The 26,650-nt window shown below is 45.7% G+C and overlaps 1 protein-coding gene across 4 annotated transcripts in view; it reads right to left on the bottom strand.

Annotated features, from left to right (window-relative positions):
- DOCK1 (dedicator of cytokinesis 1) overlaps positions 1-26,650 on the bottom strand; it is a 480,397-nt gene that overhangs the window by 48,538 nt on the left and 405,209 nt on the right. For 3 of the 4 annotated variants that reach the window (XM_057506476.1, XM_036899029.2, XM_036899030.2), the window contains exons 33-38: positions 24,090-24,238; positions 14,134-14,219; positions 13,790-13,946; positions 8,322-8,362; positions 7,030-7,120; positions 4,613-4,732 (exon numbers count right to left, since the gene is read on the bottom strand). In XM_057506476.1, coding sequence (XP_057362459.1) covers positions 4,613-4,732; positions 7,030-7,120; positions 8,322-8,362; positions 13,790-13,946; positions 14,134-14,219; positions 24,090-24,238 — 644 coding nt within the window. Of the gene's footprint in view, positions 1-4,612; positions 4,733-7,029; positions 7,121-8,321; positions 8,363-13,789; positions 13,947-14,133; positions 14,220-24,070; positions 24,239-26,650 lie in introns of those variants that run through there. The other variant, XM_036899031.2, reaches the window with a different exon arrangement.

Here is a 26,650-nt window from a genome sequence, read left to right as displayed (position 1 = left end):
ACTCAGGCTGCCATGACAAAGCACCAGGGACTGAGGCCCTCAATGCATCTGTCTCATTGTTCTGGAGGCTGAAGGTGTGAGATCAGGTTGTTGGCAGGATGGTCTCTTCTGAGGCCTCCGTCCTTGGCTTGCAGGCGGCCGCCTTCTTCCCGTGTGCTCACGTGGTCCTTCTGTGTGTGTGTGTGTGTCCTCACCTCCTCTTCTTACAAGGACCCAGTTATTCTGGACCTGATTTTACTTTAATTACCTCTTTAAAGGCTTTATGTCCAATGCAGTCACATTCTGAGGTACTGGGGGTTAGGACGTGAACAAGTGAATTGCTGGCAGACACAACTCGTGCTGAGTCTTAGACATTTAACGTGCACCGACACTGATGGCGTGTCTCCGCTTGGACTGGCCACGTTCCAAGGGCCAATGAACACCCGTTACTGGAGACTCCGGTGCTGGAAAGCTCGGGTCAGAGTTCCAGCTCGAGTTCAGCTCAGGCCAGGGCTCCCCCACTGCCCGAGGGCTGGCTTCCCTGGGCCCGCCGCTCAGAGGTCCCCTGTGTCACCTGAGGCTGCCCAAGCTTCCCCTGGCGGTGACACTAGCTCCATTCACTCATGGCTGTTCTGAGACACTTTATCTCCCAAGACAGGTGCAGTCTGGGACTGGAATATGGAAATCTGTATATCTAGGCCCCCCACCCAAATCAAGTTTCAGTGACCTCAGTCACTTGTTTCACTCCTCAGCTTTCAGAAAAGGTACAAAGACGTTATTTCTCAGATCACTGCAGACACACACATGGCAGCGATGGTCCAGTCTCAGTCTTACTTCCTACATTAAAGTGACTCGGAATCTGGCACAAAGTGCCAAACTTTGATATTCAGCTGCGACCTCCCTCCTCTGCTGCCTGGTGAGATTTCCAGCATCCCAGGCAGATGGGACAGGAGCCCGTGTTCTCACGCTGCACGGCCCTGCCTGTCCATGCCGTCCCCAACCAAGAAAGAGAATCAGCTATGAGAACACAGGGCCAAGCCCACACTGAGATAGCTCTGTCCCCCATCTGCCCTGGGCAGCCGTGGGGAGCTGCACTGTCTGGGGGAGGAGTGTGAATATTATCTTTCTCAGAACATACATACTCAGGTGACTTCCATGGGCTTGAGAGCCCTTGATTTGACCCTGGACTTGCCCATCTGATTAAATGTTCTGGCAGAGAGATAAGCACTGTCCCCACCACGGAGGTTCGCTGTGGCCACGTGATTTGGCCATGGCCAAAGATGTGAGCAGAAATGCACATGTCATTTCCGGGCAAAACGGGTAAGGGCTGGGCTGGCGACTCATCGTTCCCCTGGGGCTGCACTGCTGTGTGGTGGCATCTCTGCTCCCCCGGGGTCTGGGAGAGGAGGATGGACACGTGGCATGAGTGGCAAACAAACACCGCTTATGTACAGCCACTGAGATTTGAGAGATCAAAACTCAAGCATATTCCGGCCCATCCTGCCTGATACCAAAGATAAATAATAATATTTTTCCAGGATATTCAATGCTGGTTGCTGTTAAAACGATTTTCTTTTCTGCCTCAGAGTTAATTACTTAGATACTTCAAATTTCATTTGATGGCCTCTTCTCCCTCGCCTGTACTCACTCTCACCGTAGCTTGAGACAGATGAGAGGACTTGGTTTCTTTTTAATTTTCTTGTAGAAAAGTTACAGGTACTCAGAAATGGCCTTTCTACCTGGTTTGCTAATCCAGCTCTCACAGCTGCTCTGAAGACATCCTCGGAAACTGGGATTACCTAGCATGCTCTTCTGACCCCAGGCAGCTGACTGACGGCTTCGCCACAATCATCTCCGTGCACTGACCGCTTCGCCACAATCATCTCCGTGCACTGACGGCTTCGCCACAATCATCTCCGTGAACTGACGGCCTCGCCACAATCATCTCCGTGCACTGACGGCCTCGCCACAATCATCTCCGTGCACTGACGGCTTCGCCACAATCATCTCCGTGAACTGACGGCTTCGCCACAATCATCTCCGTGCACTGACCGCTTCGCCACAATCATCTCCGTGCACTGACGGCTTCGCCACAATCATCTCCGTGAACTGACGGCTTCGCCACAATCATCTCTGTGCACTGACGGCCTCGCCACAATCATCTCCGTGTCTTCGCCAAACAGGGACCCATGAGGACGCTCCTTCAGCATATTTCTCTTTTTGCCTGTAATACTCTATCACCAGAATTAGGTTTTTCAAAACCAGGAATGCTCAGTCTGGGCACCACCGGCCTTCTGGGCAGGGTGCTTCTTGGTGCCGGGGACTGTCTGTCATGTCGGATACTGAGCAGCATCTTGGCCTGGACCCTAGATGCCAACAGCGTCCCCTCCTCCGGTCCTGACAACCTAAACTGCCTCCAGGGCTCCCAGCTGTGGTCCACTGCTCTAAACGGAACATCCCCCCCAGACGGGGATACCTTTGCTTAAAAAAGGCGGGGTCTTTGTTCTTCAATGTATTATTTATTGAAGGCCAACTGTCCTGCTCTCAGTGAGCATTTCCCATGTGTCAGGAGTGGCTCCTAAATGCTGCGAATTCAACCACTTGTGGGCTGGCCATTCTTTCGCTGATTTCCTTGGTCAGCCAAGTGCCCTCTGTGTTATACACCAGGCACTGCCCTGAGAATTAGACGTGTGGAATAAACCTGCATGGCCTCTACCTCCATCCACCCTATTGCCTACAGGGACTTGTTAAGGAAATATACATGCAAATCTATTGTTTGCAAATTGTGGTAAGAGTTACCAAGGAAAAGAAGAGGACATGGAGCCCGGTGGGTGGGGGTGGGGGTGGGGGCGGATCAGAGAAGAGAGGACATTTCAACTGAGCTGGGGAGGCACAAGCCAAGAGCAGGGGCAGCGGAAGGTGCCAGACAGAGGCAGGAAGGGCTGGTGTGTTTGAGGACCCAAACGGGGTGGTTTGGTGGGAACAAAGAGAGCGAGGGGGCAGAGGGTGAGACGTGGCTGGACAGGGCTCGGGGTCCCAGGACATGCTGGGGAGCCCAGAACAACGTCAGCAAAGGCACACGTCCCATCAGCCCTGAGGACCCTGGGCCTCCGGGGGTTCTGTTCCCCCTTCTGCTCTGCCCACTCCACAGCCCCTGGCTGCCCTTCTCCAGAACCAGTAAGACCAGACATTATCATCAGATGGAATGGTTCAATCAGCCCTATTTCCTAGCAGTTTGCTGGGGAACAGGATTGCCGTGGATAAGTTAATAACATTTTAGTAACTGGCCTTTGTAGTGAAAGCATCTCATTTTGGTGGAGAAATACATTCTGCTTCACTGCAGGACCTGGTGTGATCCACAGGGCATTTCTGGTCCTTCCATCCAAACTGCCCTCGGTGAACCCACATGCTGTTGTGAATGTTTTGAGTAGGGAATGAATAAAACATACATGACCTTTTCAGCGGGGTTTGTGTCCCCAGCCACAAAAGACAGCCATTATCCTTTTTGGATATAGGTGGTATTTTGGGTAGCGCTATGTCCCCTCAAAGATGTGTTGAAGACCTAACCCCTGGTATCTACGAATGTGACATTGGGAAATAGGGTCTTTGGATATAATCAAGTTAATAGAGGTCATACTGGATTGAGTGGTCCCTAAATCCAAGCACTGGTGTTCACAAAAGAGGGAAATCTGGACACAGAGACACACACAGGGAGCGCACCATGGATGGCGGCGGACTGGGGTGATGTGTTTGCAAGCCAGAGACGCCGAGGATTGCCGGCCACACCAGCAACTACAGGACAGCCTCCCCTCAGTCATGCCCTCACAGAGCGGGGCCCCGACACATGCTCATTTCAGGCTCATGGCCTCGGGAGCTGAGAGGGAACCCCTTTCTGTTGCTGAAAGCCACCCAGCTCTGGTACTTGATCACAGCAGCCATAGGCGACTAGCAGCACCTTCACGAAATCCCCTAGGTACTTCTCTCAAAGTGAAAAAGCAGCAGCTACAGAGATGAGTTGAGAATCCTGATGAAGCCACAGGAGATCTGAAGTCACTGCGGTGGTAGATTTTAAGAACTTCTGAAGCTCAAGTACCTCCCTCTCTCTTTTGTTAACAGTTACCGCTTATCTGAATCACATGAACTACATGGATGAGATCCGTTACCAGCTGGTTAAAATAGTGGCAGGTTTCCTTTCATCAGATGTCAATGGAATAAACAATTTTGCTTGAGCCAATGAACCTAGGAGCCGCCAAGATGGAGCAATACTGGTCTTACCAAAGGGTTACTTTTTCAGCAACAACAGAAAAATGCAAACCATCAAAGGAATACATTAGCTCTAAGTGTCCAGAAATGCCTCCAACAGTGCCCCAGACTTGGTTGTCTCTGGCAAAGACCATAAAAATACTGGTGCATTTTTAGTCCTTAGTTTCGGCAGAGCATCTATAAACAGGCGACTGACTTCTTTTTGGTCAGAGTGCTACTTAGCAGGGCCAACTGGTAGACCATGCATAAAACCTTCCAGCCCACAATTTGTAACACACTTCTGGTGCCACAGACATCACGTGTTAAAAATGTGTTTGTGACGCTGCAGGGACGCCCACGAGAGGAGCCGCGGGACATGCCGCCTTTTTACCTTGCCTTTGTCGAAGTAGTGGATGATTTCTTGGTAGAGCTGCTCTTTCAGCTGCCCTTGAGTTGTTGCCTGGTACCCGTCCCGCTGGGTGAGGTGGGCCACGCACACATCCTCCGACCACTGCGGCAGAAACAAAGTGTGAGAGGCCAGGTGAGGATGTGTCCAACACTGCCACCTGCCGCCCTCAGATCAGCTCCGCAATTGGTGCACGCGGGCCCTGATTCCAGGGACACTCAGGCTGCCAGGGCCTGGAAATGAGGGCAGGGCCTCTGTGCAAAGGCCCCAAGAGGAATGAAAGACAAGAGGGAGGCAGAGCTGGGGCCACATTCAGGCCGAAGAGAAACATGGCGGGTTCTGGGAAGCACAGAATGGTCAGCTTGCTGAAAATGCCCTGTAACCTCTGAGATGCATTATGAACCATGTGATTTGTGACTCTCTCAAGTGGGGCACCCCGGGACTCTAGCCTCAGTCCCTTTGTGCTGCTGGCGTCAGGCACAATGCCTGTCACCCGGCAGGGCTCGGCCAGTATGAGGTTATTTTATGACAAAAGATTGTATTTGAAGCTTTCTAGTTAATGAACAAGAATATATTTGTCATACTGAAGAGAAATTTTCATAGCAATACAAATAATATTCTTTAGTGAGTTGGTTTACCAGTGTGAATTCACATTTACAGCAATATCAAAACATATTTAAGAAACATTGCAAAACGTAATGCCGTAAAAGACATTGAGAGAGATTATAAAGCATTCACTATTTAACTGTAAAATTCAGAGCCCCGATGGAAAAGATAATGCAATCAGGCCGTTTGATTTGAGTCTGAAACACCTCCTGCGGTCTGTGACAGACCCATTTGTACTCAATAATTTCGATGAGTGAACAAATGATAGTTTACATACATATGTTTTACATGCACACGCATATGTATTTACGGACTCTGAGAGACGAAGGCTGAGTGAGCAGTTTGTCAATCCCATTTTCATTTCCCTGGTGTAGAAGAAATAACTTCATATTTGCAAAAAACATCTTGTTACTGAAATTAGGGTCTCCGACAACTGCAGGCCATTACAATTCATAGTGGCATGGCAGGTGTAAGAGACCTTAACTGAAATCTCTATCTTCCTAAACTGCATCCCTTGGGAGAGCTTTACATGGTGTGAAGCCGAAGGGGGACGACTGATGACTATCAGGGAGGCAGCCAGATTGAGCCATCTCCACTCTGCTGTCTCCGGAGCAGCCTGGGTGTATCTGTGGCACCAGAGCTCATGGAGATTTCAGGACTGGGCCAAAGGCCAGAGATTCTTGCTGGAGTTTCACTGCCTAACACACTGTCTTCTCATCACCCACTAGACATTGCTTGAGGCCCTTTTAACATAATCTTTTCTGGTTTCCTTTCATTCAGTTTGTGGTGTTTAGGGGGCTGGCCTGAGTTTGGAAACAGGGTACTTGAATGAGCCATCTTTGTGTAGACTCACTCAACTACATTCTAATTCTCATTACTTGTTCTTCTTTATCCAGTTTTTCAGCTTTTTTCAAATTTTTTTATAAGAGTATCACGGGCAAGATGATCTAATGACTTGCTAAAGTCTTAAAATATAAAACTAGAAGTCGTATAGCAACTCCTTCATCCAGTCACCCATCCACCCACCCATCCATGTGTCCAGCTACCCTCCCACCCCTGCCCAGCTCCTCCCCTTTGTCATGTACACCCACCCACGCACCTACCCATGCATCCACCTAGTTACTTGCTGAGGGTCCACTCTGTCTGACTAACTGGGCTGACGAGACATGGGGAAGAGCATGAGTATATTACTGCAAACAAACAAAACAGCCAAGGTCGAAAGCTAGCTGCCCAACAAAAGAACCACTGGGAGCTGAAAGTCATCAGGCCACACCTGTGCACAGGAGCAACACCCTCCAGGAAAGCCAGCCAGGAGGTGTGGTGGGAACTGGGGACTAATAAGAGATCTCAGTGTGGACTCATGGACAGGACAGTCATGATGGGGTCCCTATACTCAGTGCTAAGATAATCAGGGGTCTATCTCATCCTATGTCTTAGCTGTTTGACCACAGAAATTCCTTCTTATTGATGTCATTCTCCACCATGACTGACACCTGTTGGCAGGAATAAGGAATTGGAGAATCTCTCATCCACTGCCACCTGACAGTCCAGTGACCGGCTGTTCACAATGCTTAGTGATAACTTGCTATGACAGCTCATTAAATCTGTACTCAGTGGGGCCAGATCTATAATCAAAGTACTTCCTAAATATCTTTGTTTTTACCATTTCATTCATTCAGTATCCATAAAAGCCTAAGTCATAAGTTTACTAAAATGTATCATGGAAAAATAAAAGTTTAAATGATCTTAGACTTTATGATAACAGAATCATAAAAGTGCGTGGCAATATTTATTACCTTCAGAAGCTTTGCATGGAGAAGCAGAGTGTAAGCAGCTTCAGTGTAGTTATCACACTCTTTGTGCAGGTCACACAGCTTGTACAAATACCTGAGATGACAAAACAGAGGTACCTTTGTAAAATGTCAGCAGATAATTTGTGCTGAGGGTTCCAAGAGTTAAATTCCACCTTCAATAATAAATCATATCTATGCTTTCTTTTTACAGTGTTCACAATCCATAGGCCTTGAAAACTCTGGTGCAGAAGCACCAAGAGAAGCCAACTAGAGCAACATACAATAATACATATTTTTTTTAAGTCCTCTTTTCAGGAAAAAAATCAAGATGGTACAAGAAAACAGAATTATTCCTCAAGATTTCTCATTCTTTCTCATCTTTTCCAGTTTTCCTCTTACATTTGAAATGAAATGATACAATGTTTGATTGTGATTTCTTATGTTTGTATTGAATCCAAATGCATCAAAAATATCCATAAAAATATAAATCCATAAGAATAAAAGAGCTCCAGCGATCACAGGAATGTGGTCAAAAGAATTTCTCTACCGTAAAGAAATAAAAGTTGTTTTAATATAAAGCTATCTGCATTTGGGATAAAAGAAGCTGACTGTTTTCCCAAAAGCTCATTAGATTTATATGGTATATTTTTGAAGGAAAAAGTACAAAAAAAAATTAGAAACCAGAAGTTAGAAAATCATACTTGATATGATAAATACATCATTAAACACTAACGTCATGTGGATCATATCTTTATTCTATTCTGCTATTTGTAATCTTGCCAAGTATTTGACACTGGCTCCTAAAAAAGACCAAGAAAGAGAGGGGCTCAATCACAGCCCACCACTCTGAAGGAAAGGCAAGTAAGAGAGAAAAATGAAAATATGAGAATATAATGTCAGTTAAAGAACAGACTGAAAAATTATAATATTGTCTATTTCTAAGAAAGTTAAAACTGGATTCCTCATTTCATCAACTGGTTTACTGTGAAACATTAAAATTGTGGTGGTGTCTCTTTTCAAAAGGGCCATGTGAGTCAGTTAAGTGATACAAACCCCTGTGAGATAATTTATGGCTTTATTTCTGAGCTAAGTGTAACCCCCCATCTCTGCATGGACGCGGGCAGCCGCACAAGGGCTGAGGATCTATCTGGGCGCTCCACAAAACTCAGTCTCTAGGATTCACAATCTCCTGTAAGACAAACCTCCGTGGTTATATAGCATTTCTTTGCATGGACTTGACAAGAGCAATTATAATATACTAGGAGACAGTGCAGACAAGTGTGATGGCTACGTACCTTATATACATTTCTTCTCTTTCAATTTCTTTGTAGAAATTCTGAAAGATCAAACCACAACACTGTTTCAAGAAACCTGTTTTACAAAAGGTATCACATGTATATTAAAAAACTCAAGGTTCTTCAACTTGAGTCCAACATAGACAAATGGACCCTGGCTCTTTGGATGAGAACCAGAGTCACCTAAAATAAAAATCCATTTTACACTTCTCTTCATCTTTTTGGAGGAAGATTCTAATAATCACATTTCCTACACTGTGATGACTAAAATCTACTTCTGTTACTTGAAAGTCATCTGTCTTCGATTAAAACAAGGTACTATCCAAATATGATTTCTTAACCATTGCAAACTCATTAGAAGGAAAAATAAATTGGCTCAAGACCCCAAATTTGGGAATAAGCATCACCAACAAGATTTCAACATGCTAGAGCCAGCCCTGATGACAAGAGCCACGAGAAGCACGGTGGTATTCCACACCTGAGGTGCCTGAAACTGTAGCACCAGCCACGTGTTCAAATGTGACATAAATTCAATTAAAATGAAAGGAACTTAAAAATCCACTTCCTCAGTTGCACTTGCCATACCGTGAGTGCTCAGTAGCCACATGGAGCTAGTGCTCTTGTACTGAACTGTGCAGACTCAGAACATTTCCATCGTCACAGAAATTCCCAGTGGACAGTGCGGGTCTAGACGAGACACCTGACCAAACAGAGTAGGAAAACGGGTTGCCACTTGATAGGCACTTTGTAAGTACTGATGGAGGAGGGCTAATTAGTGATTATAAGTGATGGGCTATTTCTATAAATTATAAAATACCTTCAGGATGAGCATAAGAACGTCTATCAAAAATACACTTCTTTAATGTGAGATCTCTATAAAACACTTTAAAATCTCACCTAACCAGGCCTCAGGATAGAAACACCAGAACTACTTTCAATGTGAAACTCAGCACTTGAACACAACGTTAGAACTCTGGAATCAGTGCCTGAGATAAATCACCATTGTGAAGGTTTTCAATTATCCAATAAGATGAAATAAGTTGTTTAATTTCATTAGCAAAAAAACCCACACAGCTGCCAAAATTGATCCCTCTGAAAAATGAGCAAGTATAGAAAGAGGGGGAGCTGTTAGAAAAATGCACCAAGATTTCCCTATTCCTGCTGCCTCTGAGATTTTAATGTCCTCTAGTTCGAAAGATACAGCTCACTAATGAGGGTATTTTCAGTTGACAACTCAGAGCCATGTAACAAAGAGAATCTGCATCAAAGGTAGAGAATAAGCCCTCCACTTCCAACTCGAACTGGCCAGTATTTTACCAGCTATGATTTCACATCATTTTCTTCTGCACTCATATTTTTAATCCTTTCCTAAGTGTTTGATCATTCTCCTTTACGATTTCACAATGGGGATATCGTACGACTTTCATTCCTCTCTCGGAGACACAGATATGGTTCTATTTCCTGCCTGTGCTGAGTTCTGTTCCCTTCCTAAGACTTCAAAACCTCTCTAGAACTGAAGGACACTCATCTCAAATCCCAGTTTCTATATAAAACCTTTGCGTTTCTTACGTAAATGTTGACGCTGCTCTGGTGCTCTGCGTCTGGGCTCTGCAAGCAGCACCCCCCCACCCCGCCACCCCGTCCTCTCTCAATGCCCCTGGCACCAGAGCTGACCTCTGTGGGAGCTCTCCATGCAGCCCCATCGGGACTGGCCCCCAACTCCAATCCACCACTACCCATTGGTCTTTCAGAACCTACACATTGGCATTGCATTGCGATTTTGTACTCCTTTATGACTGAAGCAGAAACTCAATTTTTTAGAATTTCACTCAGAACCACCTTAATTAGTCTTGTAAAGGGGCCCTGAAGAAAGTAAACATCTGTATGTAAACAAAGATTCTACTAGTCTTAGATATGGATATGTTAATGACTGCTTAGAATTAGGTGACTTGATTATGAGGTGACAGTGAATTCTACTCAATTACAGATGTGCGTTTTGTCGGGGAACCATGATCTAATATACCAAGTAGATGTCCTTGCAGGGGTATATGTAGGGGGCTTGGGTGGCTAGACAGAGTGACTGACTGCTTGTGTCTCTTACATTTTTATTTTAATTTTTTCTTTCTTTAAGTGCAAGGGAGAGTGGGATATTAACGAGCCCACACAACTTAATATGTTCCACTAACTCCATTAAAAAAAAAAAACCAACACTGGTTCTAATAGAAACTTGGTAATGGGCTTTACAGGGCATCATTAAATTCTATGTTATGTTTTAACATTAGGATTTCAAGAGGACTTCTGCTTAGTGATAAATGGCACACATTTTTTATATTTCTAGCCTGTTTATATACCATGTTCATCTAGAGATGGATATCCATATTCATCTCTATGAAACCCCATTTGTTTTATAACAAAAGTACCAGGAGAAAAGGTAAAAATGGACTGAGAGATTAGAAGCAGACTTATATTTTTATTTATATCATTAAATGTGAGCTGGGCAGTGAACATTTAGAGCCAGGACACCTACCTCTAAAAATCCAGTTTCTTGTTTCTCTTTACTCCCTAGGACCTATTTTATTTTTTAAATGCAAGCATCATGATGGGTTGGTATCCATCTTATCCCCAGGAAACGCTAAGAAGGGAACAACACTTCACTCTACGTGGGCTGACTCAGTATGTGCAAGTTGGAAGAAGTTTAGTGAGGTCAGAAATCCTGGGTGTGTTTCTTAGCTAAAACCCCGCTAGTGCTGACAGCAGTAACAATCGGGGGGACTGAGCAAGGCTCCGTGTGACGTTAACACATGTTAACGTCAGAAACTCTGGCTGCACGTGTCATTACAAGAGCTTGTTCTCCGACCCTGGTCCCGGAGATAGAAGGCCATGTTCAAAGCGCATCACCACTTCTCTGCTAGGTTTCATACCCAGTGAACATGAGAGGTCTTGCTTAAAACAAAAAGCATTCTCAATTACCAAAGCCGAAAAGCTAACAAATATGAGTAATTCTTCCCTCTGGACACCATCTGGCCACTCAGGTCCCCTTCAAGATCAGAAGGAGCACTAGAATAAGTACGTCTCCAGTAGGGAATGATTCTGAAAAGGTTTCCATTTCTCATCTGCAGAAAAAGACTGTTTTCTATTTCATGTTAACCACACTGGCACCACCAAAGTAAATTACTTCGAACCGAGGCAAGAATGCAGGAAGACAGTGAAGCAAGGGCCGGGCTCATTTCCGTGCAAAAGATGGAGGCCGTTGCCCAGGGCAGGGCTCGCTGCTGTGCTCCGCTGGGACTACAGGAGAATGTGAAGACGAGCACAGCGGCGGACAGGCCTCAGGCATTGATGCCAGAAGCCAGCAATTCCCACAGCTGCCCAGACTCACAGAACGCATGCAAATGTATATGGAGGCTGAAGCCCATTCTTTCCTCAACTGTGTCCAATCTATTGACAAGAACAAAAGTACTCTTCACTGTTAGTGTTGTGGATTTCTTGATTCTTCCGTACACTTTCCACCTCTCTGCTTATGCTACTCATCTGTTTTTGCATCATGTCTCCTTTTACATTAGTGCTCTTAGCATATTAATCACGGTTATTTAAAACCCCAGTCTGATAATTCCAAAACCTCTTGCCCTATCTGGCTCTGGCTCTGATGGCTGCTCTGTCTCTTCAAACTGTGTTTCGTGCCTTATAATCTTACAGTGACTGTGGACACGATGTACTGGGTAATGGGAATCCAGTACCGTCTCTGGCAGCTGAATCTGTTCCTGGGCTTCCGCTCCGGTGAGCTGTGATTCTCTGTAACCTCCTGTCTCTCCAATTTGGGAGGCAGCAGTCTTCCCTGCGCAGCTAAGAATTGTTTACTTTCAGGAACAAGAATTGTTTACGGCCAGCTTTTTCCTCGTGGTGAGGATGGCAGTGAAACTTCCAAGTTTCTTTTACAAATTGGACCAGAAATCAGAAGTCCCCCATACTTGGATTTTCAAGGAGAGAAAAACTTGCTACAGAAAATGTTTATCACTAGATGAAACAGATTGTCCCATCATAGAAGGCAGGGACTGAGGAGGCCACATGGTTCTAGCTGCAAGTTTCTGGTGGCAAAGCACAGATTCAGTATTGATGCCAGGGTGTAAATAGTGCCTTTTGTTTATCTTTTCAATCCAAACATCTTGGTGATTTTCTATAGAATGAATGAATGTGTCATATTTCTCCAAACACAAAAGTCTGTCACCATGAGCTCAAAGTGCCTCTAAGTCCATACAAATCATGGACACAGAAGTCAAGACCAAGGATCCATATGCTGCCCAATGACCAGGTGGTGATATGGAAAATCCAGAGAAATGCATTAAGTAGAAATGCATTAAGTAGAACAAAGTAGGTGTAGTGTTTTCCTGCAGCCCCACTTTGGGGCAGGCAGGGAAGGTTAGAAAACCCCTTCCAGGGCCAGGAGTCAGCTTCTCTGGCTCCTCTGGGAGCAGCGGGGAGGATGCAGGGAGATGCACGGAGCTCTGGGCCAGAAGAGGCGGTCCTGTGGTTCCAGCAGTCCCTGTCACTGAGCTTGTCCTAAAACTTCTGAAAAGCCCGTTTCACCTACAGCACTAGCCGATGCACCACGACGACACGAGCAAGGCCGTGTCCGCAGTACCCGACCGAGTCACAGTGTCAGCAGGGGTGCAGGAGGGCCAACTCGGCCCCTGCTGTCCCTGAGGCCACGCACTGGCTTCTTGTGGCTGCCGTGACAAATGGCCACACACTGGGCTTAAGACAGCAGATCTGTGCTCTCTCACAGGCTGGAGCCCAGAGTCTGAAGTCAAGGCGTCAGCAGAACCAAGGTCCCTCTGACGGCTCCGGGGGAGAATCCCACTCTGCCTCTTCCAGGTCCTGGCAGGCCCAGGTCTCCCTTGGCTTGTGGCCACATCACCCTGACTCGGGCTCCATCCTTACACGGCCGCCTCCTTCTCTGTCTCTTAAAAGGACACTCGCCGTCAGATTTAGGGCCCTGGGTAATCCAAGGTGACCTCACCCTGAGATCCTTAACTCAGTCAATCTGCAAAGAGCCTTTTTTCCAAATAAGGTCACGTTCACAGGTTCTGAGGATCAGGATGTGGACACACCTTTCAGGGACCACCATTCAACCCGCTACAGGACATGCTCACGATCTCCTAATACTGAAGCCTTTTGCCCGTTACCAACACAGGTGCTACTGTGGTTACAAAATAAGATGGTGCAGCATTCTCAGCCACACGGAAGAGCTGTGTGATAACATCCAGAGGGGACATGATTTTGCCACCTTCTTCGGAGCAGACCTGCCCACAGTTGGTTGTTATCCCTCCCCCGAAACAGACGAGGAAATATGCAAATGATGCCGCATTTCATGGAAAGCTCTGTGACCAGCTGTCAAGAGACCTCTGAACTTCCTACGTCCATTGCTGGCTTCCCGGGAAGACTGGAAGTTAAACGAACTTTTCACTCACCAGCACGTTGACAGTACAGCTCATCCTGTTTTCTTTGTTCTCATCGTGCATGATGGTTCTATAATCCAAAAGTCTTTCCATCAGGCGCACAACAAGTTTTACAAAAGTTTCTCCCGTTTTGGCGAGGTATTTGTGCTTCCTGCAGTGTTCCAGGAGGCTGAAAAATAATTATACACACCTTGTTAATCACACTCAGAGAAAGAAACTTGGCTGAGGTGCAATTTAAAAATATTTTCCATTATTAACACATTTTAATTATTTCTGGGCTACAAAGTTCATTGTAGTCTAATTACAGTCTCTCTGTCTCTATTCTGACATAAGCCCCACTGTTAATCAACACTTACATTTTATCAAATAACACCTTGTACTGCTCATCTCCTCTGCCTCCTTCCACCTCATGATCCAGCTTGGTGATGATGTCGTTTTCAAACTATAATTAAACAGAGGAAGCGTCAATAATCAGCATGGAGGACATTTCATTTTATGACGGAATGTCAATAGTACACAAGGTGACGAGAGATGATCACCACACAGTCACCCTTCACCTCTGAAGCTGGATTTAACTTAAGAGTTGCCACCCCTGAGCCCCTGGGGACTTCTGATGACCCCCCCCCGTCACTGGGGGAACCTTTTATGTCCTTTCCTGGTTAATGGAGCCTAAACGTGTGTATTCTGATAGCAGAAGCCAGAGGAAGACAAGGAAACCAGAGAAAAAAAATCGAGGAGCAACGCTAAAAAAGCCCCAAGTTTCATCTCTACAAACAAGTAACACTGAAAATAGCTCGTGGGTTCCTAGAAATGAACAGATGGCTCTTTACTTGTCAGCAGAGTTCTCGGCAATCTGAGAACATCTGAGGGGCCACTTCACTGCCATCCCTTGATGGCTCAGAGTATCTCACTGTGGTTGAAAAAAATACTATAAAAATAAGAGCAGAAATGTCTCTAAAAGACTAGCAGGCATCTCGAGAAGGTCCACCTCCAGGCCCTTCTTTGAACTCCCCAAAGCTTCTGTTCGGATTTCCAGAGCACAGGGTTGGGACAAGGTCCTTAGAACTGACTTGTCTCTCGGACACATGCTTTTGGGAAAACTAAATTCTGGAGAGGTGCAACTCTCCCAAGTGTTTTCACAGCAGCTGCATGAACCCTGTGGCTGATGGGGCTGCACAAAACCACCTCAACGACGGTGGGCATGCATCCCTGTCCTTCTTGCCCAGTGCCGCAGCCCTTGCAGGACTCGGAGCCACCTCAGTGCCGGGACTCTAGCCGGGGGCCCCGAGGCTTCCTGCTGGCTCGGGCCAGGAGCTAAGGAGGGGCTGTGAGCATGTCAGCCCCTGCAGAGCTGGAGACAGCTGAATTCAAGGTTCAGAAAGCAAGCACACCATGGCACGCGGGCAAGGGTCTCGGGGATCCCGGGATGATTATACGCTCAGACACTGCTTTCCCAGCAACAATCCCCAAATGCCCTGCTATTACCAAGAAGCCATAAGGATTTAAGCTGGGTGAGAGAAAGAATTTTCTTCTCTCTTGGTCATGTTGTGTCCCCAACCCCTAGAACAGTGGCTGGTGAGGGTGCTCTAGTGGGATGAAGGTGCTACATGTACGCCAATTACTGGACAGACTTGGTGTGAAATGTGAGCTGCGGAGGGCTTAGTGTATCAGCAGAGGGGACTAGCAGGACGCCCAGACACGACCTGCTTGCCTGGCCATGCAAGCCAAGTGGTGAGCACACTCGTGCGTGTGCCTGATACGGGCACTGCCAGCTCCATCTATGGTGCTGGGGACTCAGTGGCGGTGGACTGTGGTCTCCCGTGAGGCAGAGGAGAGGGCCTCATGAGACCCAGGGAGGAGCCTCAGAGAAAAGCAGGCAGAGACCTGCCTGACCTTGATGGGGACACGCCGCCTAACACAGCAATTCTCTCATGCTACAGATGAAACGAAGGTGTAAAACAGGACTGGAGAGAGGTATTGATTCTTGCTTGACATCAAGGACTCGGCAACATCACACAAACCTGGACATCATGAGTCCCTGCAGTTCCCTTTGTGATCCTCTCCACTGCCTCCTCCCTGAATAAATGCCTTCCTTCTCAGATCTGTTTGTTCCGAGTCGCTCAGAGAGTTTGAGAAACAGAGAGAGAGATGGTTCCGCCGAACAAGAAAGAATGACTTACTTTGTTTTATTCATCTTTAGTCTCATGAGAGTGACTTTTACTGTAAAGTAACAACCTTTCGATACTAAACCACTATTATTCTGCTCTTTACAGACAATTCTACAAAAAGCGGTTCTTTTAGAGAGCTGATGCAATGGGGACGGGTTGCCGCTAGCCCGGAAGCTGGCGTTTCCAGGCCACCCAATCTCCCAGAGGGTCCCATGATGGGACCACCAAAAACTAAGTGTCTGGTGAGTGCTAATTCTTCAGAACAAATAATTGAGAAACAAACGAAGCTAGATGTAATCAAACCACACAATTCAATTCCACGCCTGAGCACACAATAAGGAAGGCATACAGAATGCAGAAAAACATGCCTCATCCTAACAGGCAAAAAAGCACACAGGCTTTTGAAATTGCTCATCACTAGTTAATCAGAAGGTATTTGAACTTGGAGTGTACTTTATGGAAATGCCATGTTTTCTCTGCTTCCACATAAACCTAGCTGTCACAAACAAGGGCAATAAGGAAGCGCCAGCTCCTTAAGTATGCTGCTTATCAAATTTTGACTGATGAATTTAATGTTTTCTAAAATGAGTGGATGGATGATAAGCAAATCAGAAGAACACAGCTGATTCTAATTTTACTAACTTCTAGTCTAAACTAAGTAATTTGCACAAACACCTGGCAACCCTGTTCTGTTTCTCAGCAAGGATTCAATACCACAGATCCGCAGCTCGCCTCTGCTTCCAGGGTCTTCATTAGTTTTTACAGAATATACTAGAATCAATTTGCTAGTGTGCTTATGAACTGGTATCATAATCAGAATTAAATGGCCCTGTCCAAATAAATGGGAGGAAGTACATTTGCTCATAGAGCAGAGCTGGTTTGATAAAAATCATGTTTATTATCTTACTCATAAATGCATGCTATCTGGTAATTTGCAACAGGGTTCTCTACGGTTAGGATAAAATTAGCAAGGGTTTACTGTGTTGCTCAAAGGTGGCAGAGACTCACTCATGTGACAAGCAAAATCATTTTATTTTCCTGTCTTTTCTGAATCACCAATATTACTACAAAAATACCCTCAGGGTGTCCACCTTAAAATACTGAACAGAGCATCTCTAAGCGCCAATACCTACGGTCTCATATAAATACAGGGCTTTGTGAAGGCTGCTGTTCAGATGAACTGGGTGAAGCAAGAGGGCTACTGACATCACTGGTAACTCAGTTAGCTGAGACAGGAACCCCTGCTCTCACCACTCACCACCACGGTTAGCCACAGGCTACTGGCTCTAATTTAAGAGATTGTGGAATGGAAGATTCCAGTATGGGCAATCCAAAAGCCAATCCTATTTGGTTTGTAATGCATCGTTTTTGGTGGGGGTTAGATTGACCATTCTCTATAATGCATTTACAAATGGACAAAAGCAGGCCTGCATTTTCCAGGAACACACTTACAGAAGGGATCTGGCATTACGCTAGAAGAAGAGAGGAAGCTGGACCAGGACGGAAAGGTTTGCACAAATAACTCATCACGTTGATGAAATGCTTAGAGGTTATCAAGAGCAGGGTGAAGTCCAAAATCTAGGAACACAGTCTCCTGAGTGTGTTAGCAAAAGGTTATCTTTGACCCGTGTACAGATAACGCTTAGTGCACTTGCTCGGTGCCCTGCAGTGCGCTGCTTCCTTCCATTACTCAGGGGGAAGTGCTTACACGATACCAGAGGCAGGAGCACGGTTTGAGCCCACCCACCGGGATCCAAGAGCTCCAAAGAATCAGATCCTCTGCTTCTGAACTTCCAGATGGAAACGGCCCAATACAGTGGCATTGCAGAACCATGTCCCTGCTCTGCAGCGACAGGAAAGGTGGGCGAGAGAAAGTGGCTGACCTGTATCTGCGTGGAACACGTGGCCAGGAAGAAGGAGCTGGCATGGCTTGGGAGAGCAGCCTGGCTCTGCACCACCCCTGGGGCTCCATACTAACATGTGGCCACTCTAAAAGTAACTGACCCCCACCACCCGCAATCTCTCGCTCACACTTTAATCCCTCTGCCCAGACAGGTTTTTAGGTGCAGCGTGTAACTCTTCTTAACCACTCTGCAGACCTACTTACACAATCTCTAGCACACCATATCCCAAATTCTAAAATCCCCACTTCCTTCTATATCCAATAGGTAGGCTGCTCGCTGACCCTGAAGCTTCTATGAAATATCCAAAGGCCTAGAGCCCCACAAGTCCCGCACAGGTGTAGCCTGGCTGGGGAACTGTCTGCTGCCTGCTGCACCCTGGGTGACCTCAGGCAGGTGCAGCTGCGCCCCATTTCCACATCGCGCACACTGAGGTGTGACTCTGGGTTGTAGACAATGACGATGGGCTTCAGGAAATGCCCTCGGAGTGAGTTCTGTTTAATTTGGTTAAAAGCCATTTATGGGGGTTTGGGCATCTCTTTGCTGAAGGGCTTTGAAGAACAGAATGCAATGTAATCAGAACTCTTGGAATCGAGGGTATTCGTTTCCATGATCTCTCAGACCGCTTTTAGGCCTGGGGTTCAATTAGATAAAAGCCTAATTCTTGGGCACTGTATTTCCTCGTTAAGCATCCAACATAATAAAATCAAGTGTTATTTTGAAATTGAAGGCAAAAATAAGCAAACCAACAAACAAAACCCCAAAGAATGAAGAAGAAACATGATAAAACTGCCACCAAACATACTCACATTCATATTACAGTGCAAAATACACTGGCTTTCCCACCGAGTGGCGGAAGCTGCCCACCACCACCACTTGGGTCACTCAGCTATTTCCTTACGGTTACCAGCATGGGCAGGACGAAGAGATTATTCAAGCAGGAACCCAGAAACAAAGACACAAAGATTACTCATGTTCTAATATTGTTACAACTAAATGGGAATTTCTGGAAACTGTGGAGCATTTTACTGACCCTCACAAAGCTGACAGAAAGCAGCTCCATGACTGAAAATATCATTTTACTGCAGAGCCTTCTGCATTCCACTTTTATTAATGGTATGTAGCCCATACAGTCATTTGCTGCAATTCTCAGCTGTTAGTTCTATATTTTCCAAGGACATAACAAATGGAATTCTTTACAAAGGTGCCAGGAGAGAATTTAAAGGTATGCTTTCTCTTATGAAGGAAAACCCTGTGAAGCTGAGACTGGGAAATTACTCATTTGGGAGCAGGGGTCTTAGCGAGATGGAGGAGAGGTTCGTTTCAGGCATGGAAAAGGTTCCTATCGTGGTAACGCGGCTCACCAGGGCTACGTGGGTGATACGAGGGGCACTAAGCCACTGATGCCTCCAAGCCCCTCTGTGCTGGCTCAGCAAATGCTGAAATCTTCTCATGTAGGATTTCACCTCTGGAAAACATGAAGATTTCCCAAAGTCCTCAGTTTCAGTGCAAACATGCCACTCTGGGACTGGGAAAGTCACAGGTGGGCACAGGACAGTGAACCCACTAGCCAACTTTAAGGAGAGAGAGCAGAGGACATGTCCTCTGAGCCTAATGGACCACGGAAGCCGTAGAAGGGGACAATTTAGGAGCCTAGGTGGGGCATCCTACCTGTAAGAACCAGGGCAGCCAAGGGCGGCTGGAGTGCTAGAGGTGCTCAGAGGAAAGGGAAGTGGGAGAAAGAAGAGAACAGGCTTAGCTGAGGGGAGACACAGAATGGCCACCTGGCAGGACAGAGAAAGCACAGCGGCCACACAGACAGGGCTGATAATGGAGGGTGGCTGTTGTCACCGATGGCTGCCTCGGGCAGGGGGGCCCTGTGAGGGCACAGCTGGAGTGGATGTCAAGCTGAGGCCCCTGGGTGGACCCGTGCCTTCCTGCTGATGGGGCGTCCACAGTGCAAGCCCCAAGGGGGAGAGGGACAACCTCAGCAGAGGGTGCCACCCCTCCCTCACCACTACACCAACCAGACAGAGGACGAACTGGCCCGGCGGGCATCTGGGGATGGGAGGCAGTGTTCATTTCACAACCGTTACACACCGCCAGTCTCTTGGAATGTCTTCCTTTCACTGGACCACTGATCCAGAGCAGTGCACACCAGCCCACAGGAAGCAGGGTGTCTTGCGGGTGGTGGGGATTTCTAGAAGCACTGAAGGCCACCCGACATACGTGGGCTTCCTTGTCCATATACTTCTGCCCCATCCAAGCTCCTCTATCAGATCAGATCAACTTCCTCCTTGGCCTCAGGTCCCTGCACAACATGTCCTCTTCTAGGGGGCTTCTGTGGGCATTAGAGAATCTCTGTCAGCAGTCTTTGCAGAGCATCTGCATCACCTACTGAGGACGACCCAGCACACATGGTATCAGGCTGACTTGAGGCGCTGCCCACAACCCTGGAAAGAGTTCCTGGGCCACCAGGAGGGCAGAGCATGTGGACCAATTAATTCCATACCACCCACCCCAGAAGCAGGTAGCCCATTTGGCACTCGGGCCCTGGATAGGCTGGATTGGTAACACAGGACAAGGACACACCTATTCTGAAAGAAGACTCATGCTCTTTCTTGCAAAAGTGGGGACCTGAAAAGAAACAGACTCTCAGGAAGGGTGTGGACAAGAACATTCTAGAGAAATGCTTCCTCGGCAGCCAAGGAGCACAGGAGAAGCAACGCTGGGGACTGCAGGCAGCTGATCTGCAAGACATGCTGCTGAAATTCCAATACTGGCCTGATGCAGTTGAATCCTGGGTAAAATTGCAGGTTTTTCTCCTGAATCCAGCGGGCCCCCCTCTCTGCTCCAACTGAAAGAGCAGAGCACAGCCTGGACACGGTGTATTTCCCAAATAGTGTATCAACCACCCCACTCAGGAAAACCTTAAAAAAAAAAAAAAGCTACATCCCAAGTTCAAAGCACTGAAGTTCTGTGGAAATGAGAACCGTGTACTGTCTTCCCCTCACTCCATTAGGTTTGCACATCTGCTATCAAAGTGCAGCCAATTTAAGCCCTTGTTGATGTGACTAATAAGGTTAGGTAATTGGATTGGTGGCAGATTAGTTAAAGAGCAGCCAGCCAGCCCCGTCCTAGAGATCCCTGGGATGCAGGCAAGGCGGCTGTGCACAGCTGTTCTGTGCATGTGCCAGTCACTACCAAGTGACCACCAGCAAGAATAGACGGTGGGCCCACCGCTTCAACAGCGTGGTAGGGTAGGGACTGAATTGAGAACAGAAAGGAGTCAGAGAAGACAGAGCAGGCCCAGAGGCAAGCAGTGGTCCCAGAGAGCCCTGGGCCAAGGGCTGGGAGGAGCACAGGGGCTGAGATGGGCAGAGGAAGGACTGGCCAGTCCCTGTGAGCAGCCACACAGGCCCAAAGAGCAAGCGTGGCGGGGCCAAGGCAGCCTGACCCCCCACCCAGGAAGCCAAGAGACAAGAGGCCTGGCCAACATGGGGACAATGAGGAAGCAGGTCTGGGAAGGGTGACCTTCCACCTGGGAGGCTGAGACAGGCCAAGAGAAAAAAATAAAGGGCGATATCCCAGCAGAAAAGGAAATGGACCTTTTCCAAATTCCAAACAGATTAAGAGAGAGACTTCTTTCACTAGCTTTGTTTTTTTTTGGCCTTTATTTGAAAAACCCTTGGTGAGTCCCACCAGTTGTCTGTGAAGGGACAAGGAGGAGACAACACAGACGAATGAAGGGCCAGTGAATACCAGTCAAAGAATGCAAGCAGCTGCACATGCTCAGCCTGACTGAGTTCTGGGGACCTGCATCTCCCTGCCTATGCTCTCACTGGCCTGCACTCACTGGGGCACAGTATATGGCAGTGCAATTGCGGAACAGAAGTCAGTTTAGTTTTCTGGAAAGATGTCCCTGGTAGTGAAAATTCTGAAGTCAGCCCAGGGGCAAACAGCCGGGAATAGAGGCAAAACCGCCATGGCTCTCGTTAGCTTTGTGCCACTCATGGACAAACCTGAGAGCCTGTGAACCACGGAAAAGGAAGCACCTGCTCAGAAGACTGTCTTAAGATACGTTAAAGTTCTAGCAAGACAGGAATGAGGCAAAAAGAAGGGCCGACAGAAGGGGAACACTCAAAGCTGACCTCTCATTCGCCTCTTTACTCCAACTGCCCTTGACCTTATTTTGACACAAAACTGCTTAAAAGAATGACAAGTGACCATGTTTGAAAGGTCTTTGATCTTAGTTTCCTGGGCTAGTAACATTTATCTATATAAATTCATTTTTCTCCTTTACCTGGTTCTTTAATTTAATAGCATTTTTTTTCATAAGGTCCATCTTTGAGGACTGATTTATATACAATTCAAAATGTCAGATGTATTTTCAGCCTAGGAAAAAGCATTTTAAATTACAATTCCTATTTCTGGTGAGGTAGTAATGAGACTGGACCACGATGTGGTGCCAGTGGCAGTGGAGATGGGTCAGATCTTAGGGCAACGGCATAAAAAATTTGGCAATGCTGTCAAAAGCTCTAAAAATATTTTGAATCAGCAATTCCATTTTGAAGAATGTATACCAGGAAAACATTCACAAGAAAGTCAGGCTATATGCATGAGTATGTTCACTGCACAATGACAGTAGTACAAAATAATAGTAGTAATAAGAGTAGGAAGAAAAATCTGTAGACAACCTATATGCTCAACTAAAGGGGATAGGTAAGAAAAGACTAACCAACTCATTTTCTGAAATGTTATACCATCATTAAAATCATGGTTATTACATTTTAATCAGGGAAAATGTCTTTGACATATCCTCCAACAAAAGGAGCAACAAAAAACATGGCAAACTTTACAACATTACATTATGTATGTATAAAAACTGAGAGAGGGCCAGAGAAACAAAAACAGCTGTTCTTTTAAGATAGTCTCTAAAATTTTTAAAATAAATAAATGTTAGGAAACCCTCCTCCCTTTTGTGAAGAGAGAGAGGGAGGGAGGGAGGGAAGGAAGGAAGGGCTTCGTGAGTTAATTTTATTCACTTCTCATAACATCCCTTTCAAGTAGATTCTACCAATCTCTGAATCGGAGACTTAAAGATGTTCAGTAATTTGCTCAAAACCCAGGTGGTAACAGGCTAAGCTGCGCATCATGGTCTACCTGACTTCAGTATCTGAACTCAACTCTTATTCACAGAGCAGAGGTTCTTTTAGCTTTGTGTCTGTTTTTGTTCTAGAAATAGCAACATTATTATTCTTCATGGTTATTACCTTCATGCAGTAATGGTGAAGACTGACCAATGGAAACCTAGAAACTATTCAAAGCTCCTTTAAACTACAAAGTACAAAAGTCGGGAAGGAAAATCTACTCTTTTAAATAACAGATCCCACTAAAACCACACTGCCTTGATTGATACAGTTTTGCTTTCTCTTCAGTGTAGGAATTTTCTTCAAAATCCCTCAAAAAACCTACATAAAACAAATATTCCCTTACTTGAAGTACTATAGTACTTTAACAATGGTTGCGCTATGTAGAAGAACTCCTATTGTTTGGGTTCTTTTCCTGCCTCCTGCAAAAAGTATGTGGCCGGACCAGTAGCACACTAGGGAGAAAACCATGGTGTTCCTGCTTGGGGGCGAGTGCCCACCATGAGCCCTGAAAAGGTCAACACTGTGCTTATGTTCAGGGAGTCCAGGGAAGGAGACTTTGCTCTTCTCAAACATAAATCATTCAGATCCTGCTCTTCCTGGTGCTAAAGCATGTTTGGAGTGCTTCACATACTTTCTCTGAGGCATTCTCATCAGTTCCACTGCACAAGTAAAAAAAAGATCGAGCCACACATTTCAAAGACTAGAAAGCAAAGCATTTAGACTTTATGATAACATGAATTGGCAAAAAGCAGCCAGTCCCAGAGAACACAGTAACATCCGACTACATGCTCCAAGACTGCTCGTACCAAGGAGGGTGAAGAAGAGACTTTTATCCAAGGTTTAATGTGTAAGGCAATCAGATAAAAGTTAATAAGGAAAAGCCAAAAACAGAGTGGAATTCCCTTAAAGATGAGTGAAGGATGATAGCCTTCTTTAAAAAGGAAAAGTCCTTGGATTTTTATCTCTTAGGCTGTTGGGAATTATGTTTTCCATGTGCAACAACTTTAGCTCTAGAACCACGTAAAAGTCTTTTTCATGGTTCCAGTCTTGTGGTCCGTCTTCTCCACTTACCGCACACCTATGTCCTTACCATCTGGAAGCTTCGGGTCGAGTGGAACTCGCACTGCATCATATCAAAGAAGATGGGGAGGGTAGCTTTGCGCAGCTCCGTCTCAGGTATCAGTGTCATTTCTAAGATTGGACCGACCATTTCTGGAATGAACTTTATCTTGTGTTGACCTTGAATAAAGAAATGCATTATTCAGAAATAAAACAATAACTCTAAAATGGGCTTTCATGGACAAAACAGAACACAGATCACTGTGAGTCTGAATGTTAAGCTCTTGGTAATATGCATCCATTTCTTATTTGCAGGCATTTTGAATGTGTCCAGCCTTTAGCATAAGAAGTGAACTACATTCTAATTGTCCTAAGTGAAACCATTAAAATATCCATCTAATATAAGGCCTGTAGCCATGACTTCCCTGTTACGGAAGGTAAATAAATGTCTTTGTTTTACTAACAGGCAATTACACCACACAGAGCAAAGCCATGAGTGGCTAACAGGTACCCAGTTTGGGACAGATATGGACTAGGAGATGCAACACGTGGTGTCTCAGTTTTAGACAATGAACAAGAGTTGGCAAAGCAAGGGAGTAGAGTTCATGGTCTCTTGGGTCCTCTGTGTCTCTCCAACATCTGAGGGAGAAGAATATGCTTTTTGGAACCTTTGTAAATAGTACTGAGTGATTTCTGTAGCATTCTGAATGACTGCAATCAGAGAAATCCAAGCATTGGCCTCAGAATATGAAGTTGTGAATAGAGAAATATTCTGTCTTCTTTGGCTAAGGCTTGTTTATTTAAATAACTTACTTATATATGCTTATTTAAATAACTACTTCATTGATCTCACCACGTCTATCTTCCCAGATACGATTTTTAAAGAATTCAGGATAAGGTTTCTCAAAAGTTGTACTATTGCCATTGTGAGTGATAATGAATAATGTATCAGCTAACACCAAGTACTTACTGAGTGACAAGCCTCGTAGAAAAGTCTCACTGGACTCATACTAACTTTGTGAAGTGGCTACTATTCCTCTCTTTTTAAAAAAGAGACTTTACTTTTTACAGCAAAACTGAGAAGCAACAGAGATTGACCTTCTACCCACTGCCCCATATATGCATCGCCCCCTCAGTATCAGCATCCCCCCCGGGGTGGGTGCCATTCTTATCTCGTTGTGCAGATGAGGAAATGGCCATTTCAAGGCTGCAGCCCTGCTCAGTAGAAACAGGAGCAGGACTGGAATGGGGATCTGTGATTCTGAAATACCTGCTGTGCCCCTGACTCCCTGCCTGCTTGTCACGGATCTTCCCACCTTCCCTGAATAGAAATGGTGCTGACTGTCCACACCACTCCCTTATCTCTGCTGTACAGTCACCCAAGCGCCGAGGACAGTTACCTGTCATCTTATAGAGCATTACTGGCGAATCGTAATTCTAAACTGTGTGCCCCAGAAAGTAGACTGGATTCTTGCAGGCACTAAACCTTGTTTTTTTCCTTTCTATTTCAATTATTTTCTTTTCCTGAAGTCTTGGTGTCCCATCTTTCGAGGCCTCTGCCTTTCACTCAGATGCTGCCAACTCAGAGTCTCCTTCACCCACGTTTTGCTGCCACCACGCCCCACCCCTGCAGTGGCTTCCATACCCTTGGGGTGTGCTGGTTCTAAATCCCCACAGGCGGGAGCGACGTGGGTGAGCTTAGAGCGAGTCCAAAATGAACAGGAAAGATCCGGGGAAGGCGGAGGGAAGATCGACAGCAACCCCCTCCCATTTCACTGCCTGGATGGAGTTGCTGGAAAACTCATTTCTAAAAAAGTGGGGAGAGGGCCTTCTCTAAGGTGATACGGTTACATTTAAATATAGGTCCCATCAAGAAAGCAGTCTTTTAAAAATCCTTCCCTCCTGTCTTATATTTCAAGAATCTTGATTTGATTTCATTTCACCCCATTATAATTTCTATCATTTCATTTCCAACACAGAATAGAAGAAGGCACAAGAATTAAATGCTTGAGTGGATTATTGTGAAATTTTGTTATTAACACCAGCAATTTATTCAGTTAATTGATCCTACTAACATTTTTATACAGCCAGGAAACGAAATGGATGCTAAAGAATTTCGTTTTCTTCAAATCTCAGATCATACACATTTTTGAAAAACAACCATTAAACAAATTTGACTATTACAAATAACTATACTTAACAAAATACACAATCCTCATAAATAACACATTTCTAAAATTTGTAAGGGCGCACAAACACACCAATAAAATATTCGGTAAGGAACCTGAATGTAATTAAAAATCTTACTTTGAAGTTTTACTATATGAGCAAAAGTGTTTTTGACCAAGGCTATAATACAATTCTCATTAACTTCCCAAATGCTTAATATTTCTGAAAGGCATGTAACTACTGCAAAGCATTCTCATAAAAATGCTGTTACATTCAGCCTCTCAGGTGACACTTTTCTTGTGTTATGCTTAAAAATGTCAGAGCCAGTGTTTCAGAAAACAGATGACAGTGACAGCGAGTTGTTCATCAACCACAACAGAGTGTCACCGAGTGCCCTGTCTGTCACCGACAGCTCTGTGCCAA

Source organism: Manis pentadactyla, chromosome 8 (assembly GCF_030020395.1).
Source record: "Manis pentadactyla isolate mManPen7 chromosome 8, mManPen7.hap1, whole genome shotgun sequence".
NCBI classification, from domain to species: Eukaryota; Metazoa; Chordata; class Mammalia; order Pholidota; family Manidae; genus Manis; species Manis pentadactyla.
The sequence above is the reverse complement of the archived record's forward strand: the minus strand, read 5'-3'. Positions and strand labels throughout refer to the sequence as shown.